At 36.9% G+C, this 13224-nt stretch overlaps 2 protein-coding genes across 2 annotated transcripts in view; one reads left to right on the top strand and one right to left on the bottom strand.

Annotated features, from left to right (window-relative positions):
- LOC115437017 (E3 ubiquitin-protein ligase TRIM39-like) overlaps positions 1-13224 on the bottom strand; it is a 760370-nt gene that overhangs the window by 299786 nt on the left and 447360 nt on the right. The window lies entirely within an intron of this gene.
- The window catches only part of LOC115437023 (kinesin-1 heavy chain-like), a 54087-nt gene that overhangs the window by 1417 nt on the left and 39446 nt on the right, over positions 1-13224 (top strand). Inside the window, 1 exon segment of the mRNA XM_030160089.1 lies at positions 11188-11275. Coding sequence (XP_030015949.1) covers positions 11188-11275 — 88 coding nt within the window.

Here is a 13224-nt window from a genome sequence, read left to right as displayed (position 1 = left end):
TTATATCATGTTTGTACATGCTATAAGTGTAAAGTGAATGACAGGTCCTGGTTAAATATTACTTTTCTGTAGCCACATGCTGTGATTGCCTTGGTGGACTTTGGTGTCCTCATAACATGACCATTTATGATTAAAAAGTTTCTAAGGCAGTAGAAACTGGTCTTGAATTATAGATGTGAATTGTTAGTTACAGGAGTGGAGATGAATCACTTTGTTTTTGAGTTAAATATAAATTTGCCACAACGATGCAACCAGACTATTCATTTTCCGAGCAAACTGGAAAAGACCGTTATAGCTGTGGTGACTCTGCTGAGGCTGACCTCTGGGGTTTAACTAATACTGTGCTTGTCAGTGCTCCCTGGACATGATGACATCATAGTCACAGTACAAAATATGAGTTCACATAGGAAAGGCCTCAGTGTTGCCGGCTGGTTGCCTGGTAGTGTCTGGTGATGCGTCTGCTGTGAGAAGTCAAACATTTACTGTACCCATAAGCGGCACCAGCCCAGGCTTCCCGGCTAATCCCCCTGTGTTTCTCTCCTGGTAACCAGCTGTTCCACCAATCAGAGCAGGCAGTTGGCTGGCCGCTAGGCGATTTCCTTGGGTGGGAGGGTCACTGTTATTATGGCGATGTACTTTGTTTTGCAGATGCACTTATCCATGGTGGCTGACTCACTTAGCTTATATTTTTATCCATTTTGAAACAGTCCAGGGTGTGGACTCGTATTAGGCCTGAAGCCTCACAGGCCCTAGTGAGGCTGACCACACTGCTTGTTCTAAAGATGTCTTTCAAGCAGCTTTAACACTGTGATATAACATTGACATTGTTACTCAGCACGTTTGTCTCCAAGAGCATATTCCTGTAGGACTGACTGCCTTGCTCAGTCCAGCTATGTTTAAAATAAGGGTGATGATTTTCCACTTGATGTAGTGTGAATATCACTACTAGTGAGGTTTGCTGAGCTAGTTTGATCAGTGTAGGTTGAGTGGGCAGCAGGGTGAATAATCATGCCTCTATTACTTCACTGTCAGTTTTTTTCAGGAAATCTCAAGATTTTTTCTCTTTTTGATTTGTAATCACATCTAGAGCTGGGTACCGAACCCTGATACTGTTATGTTACTGATCAAACTGCTTAGATACTGTTTTTGAGGATTGAAAAATGCTTTGTTGCACCAAATTTTGATGCCTGAATGGTCCGTCTGCTTGTACCAAGGTCTAATGATGCTGTTTTATTCGCCTGCAACAGTATCATACACAGATGAATAGTTTGTTAATTGCCAGGGTTTTATGGTCTAATTTGTCTCGCCACAGGTTCATAATGAACTGAAAAAAGAAATATTGCACTGACTCATAATAACACAAAACATTTGTAATGTTGTGCTTTGTCCTATTGTGTCACAACCCAAACTCCTGATGTGGAGTAAATGTACATGTTTAGTGCTGACAGACTATAAACAGCTGGGAATACACAAACTAGCCCTGCAATTTTAGTGACAAAAACTAGACTAAATCTCAAAACTAAACTAAAGACTGTATTAAGAGAGGTTATAGGTTTCTTCTGTTGGCACGCCATGAGTAAAACTGAACTTAACTAATAGTAGTAACTAACACTATGGCTTTAGAGATCACATTTCTAGATTATGATTTATCTTAATTTGTCACATGATCAAATTTTTATGGGGGTAATACAGAATTGGGTATTAAAAATATAAGTACTGTCAGAACATTTCTACTCAACTAACATACATTTTAAAAGGCCCATTCATCAGTGTATTTACAGTATTTAAAGAGAGCATTGTACCGGTCTTTGGGGTTTGCAGCATTAATGTGGCTCGCTCACATCATAAGGTTAGGGAGTTTACTTCAAGCCATTTATAGCACAACTTTAATGTCTTCCACACTTAAGGGTTCAGCTTACCCCACATTAACTTGCAGACTTTGTGTAATGTGCTATTTTGTTCCTGAAGAAATATAATGATGAAAAACTGTGAGTCCGGGTTCTGAACTCTGGACATGCAGCGAGTCTGATTCATTCAGATGTTTTCGAATCATGCGAGAGTATAAAAAACCTCAACAGGACAACTTAGGCCACCATTGTCTAGGTAATTAATGGAAACACTGAAGCTGTTATAGATTTATGTACAGGACATGTAATTTGTGTTTACTTCATCCATATATTGTGACAACACTGTAATAATGTTTGACCAAAAATGATGCAAGTTTCAAGTTGGATAACAACAACAACAACAAAAAGCCATCACACACAACCACCCCTCCAGAAACCAAGGGAAACTACAAAAATAAAAATTCATTTAGATTATGGTTCATATTTCTGCTTCTAGCTCAAAAGATTGTGATCTTTGGCCAGATCCCCCAGCCCCAGTTGACAGTATGTTAACAGGCATCCTCAGATCATGGAAAACAGTCTCTATTCCGACACTGATAAACCACAACTGTGATGTATGGTGTGATAAACACCAGTTTGTGTGGTCAAAAAGGACATGCATATCAGTGCAGATAGAAGCGTCTTTGTTATTCTCTGGTGGTCAAAAGACTCAAAGAACTTTTAGTCATAAGTGCCAATTCATTATTTGTTAACACACAAAAAACAGCATATAGGTAGATGTCCATCAAAAGTCAACCGGTGTAGAAGTTTGTTTTTTGGCACCTTTCAAATGGCAGAGGTTCACTGATGCTGAGAAAAAATAGGTATAATTTCTCATAAATCATTAAAAAGTAGCTCTGCTACTCTTTGCCTCTGCTGCTATAAAATGCTATATTAACTTTCAGGTTTTGTCTCTGTACGTTCTTTGAAATAATAGTCACATGACCACCATTACAGACAAAATACAACAGACCTCAGTTTGGGCCACACCTGTGGCAATGACTCCACATGTTTATGAAGGGTAAAGTACAGCCCTCAGCCCCACCTACAGATCCTCAGACATTTCTTAAAACAAGGAACTGGTATTGTAAGTGTTTGGCTGATACCCAGCCTTAGTCACATCTCATGCGGAACATGACTGAACTACTTATATACTTTTTTCAAACACAACTAAATAATGTATCCTCAAATACCAGATCTGTACCGGACAGACTTCTGACAACTATGGACCAACAAAAAGCAAAGATGTATTTGAACTCATTTTACTTGTGATAATATGCTGACTAGGGATGTAACGATTACCGGTATAACGACAAACCATGGTAAAATTCCCGACGGTTAGGATTACTGTTTAAATTGTAATTATCATGATAACTGTGTTTGATTACCGCATTTTGAAAGAGAAAGAAAGAGAGAGAGACTCTATCGATCTATCGATCTATCAATGAAAAAGAAACTAAAACAACTCAAACTTGATATGGAAAATGGTCAAACAATGGCCATAAGATGCCATCTTTAATGCACATTTGTATGTTTGATGTTTACATGTTAATATTTGAATGCTTCTGCCAACAGAAAATACATTGTGCCTAATTATTTTATTTATTTATTTTCAAAATACAACTTGGTTAAATTATTTCAGTGTGTGTATCAGTACTTTCTGAATATTTTTAGCACCTTTCAACAATACCATGATAATAACCATAACCATGATAATTTTGGTCACAATAACCGTGATATGAAATTTTCATATCGTTACATCCCTAATGCTGACATTTCCTGCCTAGCAACTCCAATCCAATGAGATGTTATTCAGGACAATGGTCTGAATGCTGCAGAATAACCTTGGAGTCTGTGTCTGTGAGTTCCTGGGTCTCTTTAACAGCTTCACCTCAGCAGTGTCACAGCGAAGTCATCATGACAGAGCACTTATGAATACTCTAACATTACATTGATGGTAATTACATTTTCAGCAAGTAATCCCATTAGACGGAAGTGTAGGTAACAAGACCATAGCACTGAGGACTGAAGCTACGCTATTGTGTGGTGACGGTGTCTGGCAGGACTGATAGTGGCTCAGCGCTCTTTGTTCTGGCCAGGGTTAATTTCCAGGATGTGGTAAACTGGAGTGAATTACCAGCATGTAAAGGTGCTGGTGTTCTGCTGTGGAGCTCTGCTTTAGATATGACCATATGTTGGAGGGGGATTATGAGTGCACTTGAGGACATGTCCACTGTTGTGTTGGGGTGTAAGAAAATATCGGATCTGCAATATATCAGCAGTATTTCATTTCACATACTGTATCGATTTTAAAAAGTGCTGTATCGATATTTTCAGGTGTTTATTCAATGCAGATATTGTGGAGGTTCGTATTTGTTTTTTTGTTTTTCTGTTTTGTTATATTATTATTATTTAACACTCTTTTATTGAGTAATGTTAGTTCCCTTGTTGGGATTGCACAAAAATACTGTTCTGATGTTAGTTGTGAACTAATAGAATATGAACATTTGAACAGGATCTTAAACTATAATGTCTATAAAACATTAAGTTAAGTGAGGTTAAGTTTAACACAGGAAAATTTTGTGATATAGCATTAGATCCTGTTCTGATCAAATAAAAATGTTTATAGTATTTGTGCATATTTCTGGTGTAATTCAATTCCTTCCATCCATCCATCCATCCATCCATCCATCACCTTCCGCTTTATCTGGGCCGGGTCGTGGGGGTAACAGTCTAAGCAGGGATGTCCAGACTTCCCCTCTCCCCAGACACCTCCTCCAGTAATTCAATCCTTCAAGGAAATAATCATTAAAAAAAAAAAAGTCTTTTTAACAGTATCATGATATATCATATCGTGACCCTAGTATTGTGATTTGTATCGTATTGCCAGATTCTTGCCAATACACATCCCTACTGTTGTGGTTAGAGTTGTGTCTCCCTGTGTCTCATATGAGGATGTAACATGTTGGCTTTGGTGCATCTTATACTTGTGCCAAGCTTACAGGTGTGGTTTTCATTAGTAGATGTGTCTTCATGTGTTGGCAAAAGCACAATACACTTACCTGTGTAAACGGATGATGGTGTCAAACTTCACTCTACACCTGATCCAAAGATAAAAGTAGACAAAGTACAAAGTATCACCACATTTTATGGCTGAAACTTGGGAGTGCCAAAGACAAATATGGAATGGTTTGGTTATAATGACAAGCTAAGATGCTGCAAAGACCTCCTCTGAGGACGTGGGAATTGTAACAGTCACGAAGATGTAAAAATCAACCTGAAAAAGCCAACATGTTGCAGAGAAAAGTAGTTGTACAGTGTGTGATGTGTAATGGATTATGGTGCTGAATTCAGTTTTTTGGGCTGTTGCTTCTTTTGCAGCAAGCAAACTGACAGAATGATCCTATCGACAAAAAAAACAACAACAGCCACTCCTAGCTTCAAACATTCAGTTGTGTTCTAAATGATAGCAGTCAAAGAACACTAACTACATTAATTGCTGGTTTGGGTAGAAATTGTATTTGTGTGTATTGAATCATGAGTGTGGAGCACAGGTAGTGAGGCCACCCATTTTGTGGAAAAAAATAGATGTCAAACAGGAGGTGCTTATTGAAGGATGAAGGCAGAAAACATTGTACACGCTGGTTATAGTGCATTTGTCTCTGAAAATCTGAGTAAAATGGGTCATTCCAGACATTGTTCAGAAGACCAGCATACTTTGGTGGAAAAGCTGGAGCAGGGAAAACAAGGGAAAACGTAAAGAAGTGCAAAAAATGACAGGCTGCTCAGCTGAAATGATCCCAAATGCTTTCAAATGGCAAAGACCGTGGAAAAACTTCCATTTGAATGAATTTGAAGAATAGGCAAATGTCAAAAACTCAGTCAGTGAGCAGCTCCAGGGCAATCAGAGAAGGTGTAAAGTTACCTGTGAGGACTGTAACTATTAGACGACACCTATGTGAAACCAAGCAGTAGGTGAGAAACCCCCACAAAGTCCATTGGATTTTAAAAAAAAAAGTGCGGAAAGGATTACTATTTACCAACGACCCCAAAACATTGAATTGAAGCCACGGTAAACTGTAAAGACAGTGAAGTGGTGATGTAAGCATCATGATGTGAGGATGTTTCTTACACTATAGTTTCAGGACTATTTATCACATACCAAGGATCATGGATCAGTGCTATACGTGTGCGTTTTCAGCCTTTTGTGTGTTATTCAATGCTATTTGATCGCGTGTCAATTTATGCCAAGATCTCCAGTTCATATAACTGCTAACCCTAACCCTCGGTGCGTGGTATTTGACATGGCGTGAACATACACACAGAAAGCTTACAATGCATACAGATAACACACCAATTAACAGTGGCATCCAATAACCGAAAAGTTGGTGGTTCGATTCCTGCTCCGTCCTAGTCACTCCATTGTGTCTTTGGGCAAGATCCTTCACCCTCCTTCCCTCCAGTGTCACTCACACTGGTGTATGAATGCGTATGAATGTTCGGTGGTGGTGGGAGGGGCCGTAGGCATGAATTGGCAGCCACGCTTCTGTCAGTCTGCCCCAGAACCGCAGTGGATACAGATGTAGTTTAACACCACCAGAGGGGGAGTGTGAGAGCGAATGAATAATGGGTCAATAATGTAAAGCGCTTTGAGTGTCCAAAAAAGCGCGATAGAAATCTAATCCATTATTATTATTTACACGAGTCATGAAATCATGTTGCTTTATTAAGATATTAGCTTTCAAAAACTACTTCATGGTCAGAGATGATGCTCATTCTTATGCTTACAAGTCTATTAATGTCAAAAAGCCAGGAGAAAATTAAAAACACGTATCGGCTAAAATGTGCTTAGAGGTCTGATTTCTGTCTTTGTGCATAAGAAATCAATCTAAGTGAATCCTCAAAGGAACTTTGTGTTGGTAAATGCAAGTTATCCAAATGTACAGGATTTCAGTTCTGTTCAACATGTTGATGCTCATATGAACTATGTTTCAGCTCAAAAATGTCCAATTTCATCACAATTAATGCTATATTTTCATGTCACAAATGGACAAGTTCTATTTGAACTGAATTGACCTGAAAAACAAATCTTCTCTTCTTTTGGATTCCCCAGTTTTCTTCCCAGATTCTCTCCTCCATATCACATGTTTTATTTGTACAGGTTCAATCTGGAGTAGGGTGCTGATCCATCCTGCGTCTGTTCCACCAATACATACATGAGAATGGCACACAGCACTGTTTACATCATCAGTTTTACAATAAGAAGCATTTTATACAGAAAGAGCAATTCTATATTGTGTCTTTCCTCTTTAGTCTGATGCTAAACTATACAATAAATAATAGTGCTCCTAGTTTTTGCACAGGGATCATTAGTGTAAACGCTGACATGGCTGCAGAGCATCAGTATGATGGATCCACAACAACCATGTCAATCCGTCCACTGACACATTTAGTGTTTTTGTGTCAGCTGGGATTGTTTTAGATCCACAATACCAACATTTATGAAGAAGAGCACAATTAGCAATAGTAAGTCTATAAGTTTATTCCTAATAAAGTACTGGTACTGACCAGAGCATCATGGGTAATGTCATGTCCGTCCACCAGCAAAAGTTTTCACATACCGTGCTATTCCAAATCCAATATTTATGAAAATAGAGCTTCCACTGTCAAAGAATATCAGTAGTCTGTGCACAAATGGATTAGCATCATTTCAACACAGTTCTATGCATTTATGACAACTTTTTTTTGACACAAGTGGCCATTCATTTGACCCCCTAAGGAAATTTTAGCCAGTATATAAAGTCAAAGCTAGGATGTTTGATAAATGAGTTTCCCCTTTACTTGTAAATGTGTTTAAGCTTGTCATGTAGAAAGACTTAATGAGCGGTGTCACACCAGCTGCTTGTCAACATTCTTGACCTTGGGGAGGGGACGTACAGGTGGAAACGCCAACCACTGCCACTAAATAATGTTGTCAGTTTTGTTAGCAGAAGGGGCAGTGTTGAGCTTCAACTCTAATGCACAGTGCAGTTCAAACCACACCCATCAGGCTGAACAGGAGTCAGCTGGGACCGTATAGTCTCACTTGAACTGTAGAATCGCTTGTAGCATCACTTTTTCTCGTCCCTGCGGCTGCTTCCTTAAATCTACCAGCTATCGATCGCTATCTCGCTGGAGCGGGCCTTTGAAGTCTTGACGTAGCCCGGTGGGATATCTCAATCTAAATCACAAACACGCTGCGCTTTTTGAAGCAGGCTGTTTCCTAAGCCGCTGGTAAAAGTTTAGGGCCTGTTAGAATATTTAGTTCATTAATGCTGCGTCGAGATTTTTTCAGTTGAGTTCAAATGTGAGGGCAGAAGTTGATCTAAAACACTGGCATGATGACTTGGAAAGGTTAATTAGAACCAGCACAGGTGTTTGTGGTATGTTAGGTTACCTCTGGTTTACGTCCTGGAACTGATCTTTATAGGTTTATCTCAAGGGCTGGACTAGTTCCACTCTTTTGGTGACGATGCCAATATTTGGGATTAGGGATGTAACGATTACCGGTAAAATGAAAAACCACGGTAAATTCTGGACGGTTAGTATTAGCGTTTAAATTCTAATTATCATGATAACCGTGTTGGATTACCGCACTTTCAACACAAACTTGAATCTGGAAAATGGTCAAGCAGTGGCTATAAGGTGCCATCTTTAATGCACATTTTTGTATGTTTGATGTTTACATGGTAATATTTGAATGTTTCTACCAACAGAAAGTACATTGTGCGTATTATTTTATTTGGTTTTTTTTTGTTTGTTTGTTTTTTTCAAAATACAACTTGTTTAAATTATTTCAGGTTGTGTATAGGACAAGACCTTTTTGAACATTTCAAGCACATTTCAACAATACCGTGATGATAATGATAACTGTGATAATTTTGGTCACAATAACCGTGATATGAAATTTTCACATCGTTACATCCCTATTTGGGATCAGTTGATGTATTGACTCATGTTGACATTTTACATTTTTACAGTGAACTTTATGAACCGCAGTGAGTCTGACATCAATGCAACATCACATATTATTTGTAACTATAAATAGAAAACCATTTATGTCTGCTGGTAAAATCAGGTCAGTGATAGTGTCTAAGTCAGGTTTTATTTGTCTGTTCTCTTATGCACTTTTAGAGCTCGTCACCTCTTACTTGGTCTTAATATGACCGTCTGCTTTGTGTTGTTTGGGAATATAAAAAACTTCTCAGCAAGAATTACACTTTTACTGTAAATTGTCTCCTTAATTACTAATAATCTGTACATGCGCCAACATTAAAAAATCAGCAAAATCTATGATGCATATTAATATGTTTACGTCATTGAATAAAATAACAGAGTATAACTTTGTAAGATATCAATTAATCCCATTTTTGCTCTGTGGAAATCATGAAAAATGCCTCTGTCACAAAATCAAGATTATTCTTCTGGAGACAGTTCCTGATACAAAATACAAAATTTCCAAATCTCACTTGTTTTCTTTGTAACATATTAACTGTGTTTCTCCACTCATATATAGCATATAGTTTTAGTGAAGAAAGAGCATTCTCCAATCATGTTTTGAAAAAGAAAACAATTAAAATCATTCATAACATTGAAAAAAAAAAATATCAAGATTAAAGTTTTTATCCATATTGCCAGTTCTGCGTCAGAGCTATTTTGTGTATTCAATTAATTACAATTATTTAGTCAGCCTTATAAGAAATCCTGCTGGAGATCCCTGTACTTCTAGTTTTGAGGTAGTTTTGAAAAGTCTTCATTGTACTGGAGTTGGTATTGTTATAAATTTCCAAATCAAGATTATGATTTTTACTGTAAATATATACAGGTATATATCCAAACAAGTGCTCTCAGTTGTCTTGATTAATTGTAATCAGTATTGGTATTAGCACATACTTTCTGCTGTTTCTAGCAAATGCAACACAATCAATCAAACTTTATTCATACAGCACCAAATCATAGAATAGAACAGAAAAGAATAAATTTATTTGTCATATGCACAGAGAACCAGATTGTTACATCGTACAGTGAAATCCTTACTTTGCAGGTACCCCTTCACTGAGCATCTGTGGAGTTTCCCTTTGTGGGACAAATAAAGGCATATCTCATCTTATCATCTACAATCTAAGCCAGGGCTGTCACACTCATTTTAGTTCAGAGGCCACATTCAACTAAATTTGATCTGAAGTGGGTCGGACCAGTAAAATAATAATATATAAATAATGTCAACACCAAACTTTTCTCTATGTTCAAGAGTGAAAAAAGTAAATTTACATAGGAAAAGGTTTACATCTACAAACTATCCTTCCAAACATGTGAATAACATGAACAACTGAAAAATAAGTGTAATTTTAACAATATTCAGCCTCAGTTTATCATTTACACATGTACATTATAACTGACAGATAAGTGCATCTACAAACACACAAAACATTTAGTAACAGGCGGAATATTGTTAAAATTGTGCTTACTTTTCTTAAGACATTTCAGGTTGTTCATATTTGTTCAGGTTATTCACATTTTTTGCAAAGTTATACTTTGTTGTAGTGTAAATACATGAAAATATTTACCTTTACAAAGAGAAAAATTTGGAGTTGTTATTATTTATATGTTGTTATGACAGTATTTTACTGGTCTGACCAACTTGAGATTGAATTGGTCTGAATGTGGAAGCTGAACTAAAAGAATTGTTAATATCTTCAGTGTAATTTTTGCATTTCACAGATTCATCCCAAGGGCCGGACTGGGACTAGGCCGCATGTTTGACACCTGTGATCTTAGCAAAAGAACTGTAACAGTTAACTTACATAAGGAGCCTCTATAATATAACTAAGCATATCTAACAAACTGTAACAAGTCTAGAAAAAAATCTAAAAAGGGAGTCTAGATAGATATAAATAAGCATATCTAAAGAACTAAGCAAAACATAACATAAAATAAGTAACCAAAATACCTAGTTAATGTTTTCATCTTTGGGACAACTTGTAACTTCTTAACTACTCAAGTCAGGGCCAAATGCTTGTTGAAATGGTGTTTGTGTCCTTCCCTCAGTTTCTACCAGAGCTCTGGTTGTACATTATTACATTTGTCTACTGTGGTTTTGCTCAACACTTAGTTTGAAAAGTGCCAAATGCTCGCTGTTAAACACACAGGTTAAATCACTTAACCTGCTGCTAAAAAGGCTGCAATTAGTTATTATTAACATGAAAATGGCCTTTGTTTTGGTTTGTAGCTGCTGTTTAACTCTTCTTCTCTTTTGTTCCAGGGCAAACCGTACATGTTTGACAGAGTGTTTCAGTCAAGTACTACACAGGAACAAGTGTACAACGCATGTGCCCAGAAGATTGTAAAAGGTGAGTGCTCATATTTGGTACCAGCACGGCTACATCTACATTAATGCGTTCTACTAAAGAAAAAAAACAAAAACGTATGTCATAATCTCCAGCCATGTTAGCGTTTTGCAAGGTTACAGGATAGTCTTTGTAACACATGATCAGGGAGCTAATAACATAACTGGAAACATTGATTAGTGTAGTGCTTGATTAATGTAGGGATTGAATCACCAGGAATTCAGTGTTCATGTTGAATTAACAACTGGTAGTTCAATGCAAGCACTTGATTTCTTGACATGAAACGATTCCTATGGAAGTAAATCTGTCTCATCAGATTTTGAATTATAAAAGACACTGAATTTCTAGCACTGAATTTTTTTGCACTGAAATTAAGTATCTGAATTTTTTCAGCGTCACATGACCAACCTTTTTTTCCTTTTTTTAACTTGTCTTGTCCAGCATCCTAACAGCAGAATGGTAGTTTGGCTCCTTTTGGTGCTGAACACATTTGCTTTGCCAAGGGTAACTTCATAAAGTATATGAAGCTCCCCTTGATATTCTGCTGTCTTTATTATGAGTTTTGTGGAACCACATTTTGATGCCAACCTGACCATGGGGAGGGGGGGGGGGGTGAAGAAGGGGAGAGAGCAAGAGAGAAGAAGATGGTGAAGACCCTCACAAGAAAGTATCAACAATACAAACAGTAACAACCATGGAGATAATTATAATGGAAACAATAACTACAACCACAACTGAGTAAACTGGGCAGAAGAGAGAGAAAAACAAAACTACAATAAAATGAAATAAACTATGTAAGACCTATTAAATGATGAATATAACAAAAGAAAGCATGAACAGAATGTCATACACCATGTCCGCCAAAATTTGGGCGGGCGTCACATGACCAGTCTAACGTAACTTGATTGGCGTGTGGGCGGTTCGACTTGAGATAGAATCATTGCTTATCCTTGGTGTCCCGGATGTGTGATCTGAATTTTTTGCTTCTGAATTTCCGCTTCTGAATTTTTTTTATTCTAAATTTATGAACATAGTAAAATTCAGAGACAAGAAATTCAGATACTTAATTTCAGTGCAAAAAAAATTCAGTTTTAGAAATTCAGTGGCTTTTATAATTCAAAATCTGATGAGACAGATTTACTTCCATAGATTCCAAGTCATAGGACACAGGATATTTTTAGGTATTTATTCAAATGCAGATATTGTGGAAGTTCATTTTGTTTTTTGATTTTCTTTATTGTTTATATTTTCTTTTTTATTATTTAACACTCTTTTATTAAATAATGTTAATTCCTTTGTTGGGATTGAACTAAAATAATGTTCTGATGTTAGTTGTGAACTAATAGAATAAGAACATTTGAACAGGATCTGAAACTGTAATGTCTGGAAAACAGAATTTCAGTTGAACACAGGAACATTTTGTGGTATAGCATTAGATCCTGTTCTGATCAAATAAAATGTGTTTAGTATTTTTGCAGATTTCTGCTGTAATTCAGTTCTTCAAGAAAATAATCATTTTAAAAAAAGAAACAAACAAAAAATTGCCTTTTTAACAGTATCATGATATATTGCGATATATTGTATTGTGACCCTAGTATTGTGATTTGTATTGTATCGCCAGATTCTTGCCAATACACAGCCCTACTGACTAGATGCAAAAATACTGATAACGAAGCACTTACTTCATACTGATAATGGGGTCCATCTGATACTGATCCAAACAGTGGTACTGGTTACATCTCAATCAATCAGTCGAAGTTTATTTATATATCAATTTACAACAACATAAAGAAGACCAAAGTGCTGTACATCTAAAAGCATGATTATATTATAAGATAACAGTTTAATCAAATACTATAAAAATGCATAAAACATCTCTCGTAAATGGCTTCAACTTGATCCACCGGTGCTGGAGGACTGGTTTAAAATTGTTGATGAAATTCACAAAATGG

Source organism: Sphaeramia orbicularis, chromosome 17, assembly GCF_902148855.1.
Source record: "Sphaeramia orbicularis chromosome 17, fSphaOr1.1, whole genome shotgun sequence".
NCBI classification, from domain to species: Eukaryota; Metazoa; Chordata; class Actinopteri; order Kurtiformes; family Apogonidae; genus Sphaeramia; species Sphaeramia orbicularis.
Note: the sequence above shows the minus strand (reverse complement) of the source record. Positions and strands in the feature narration are given on the sequence as shown.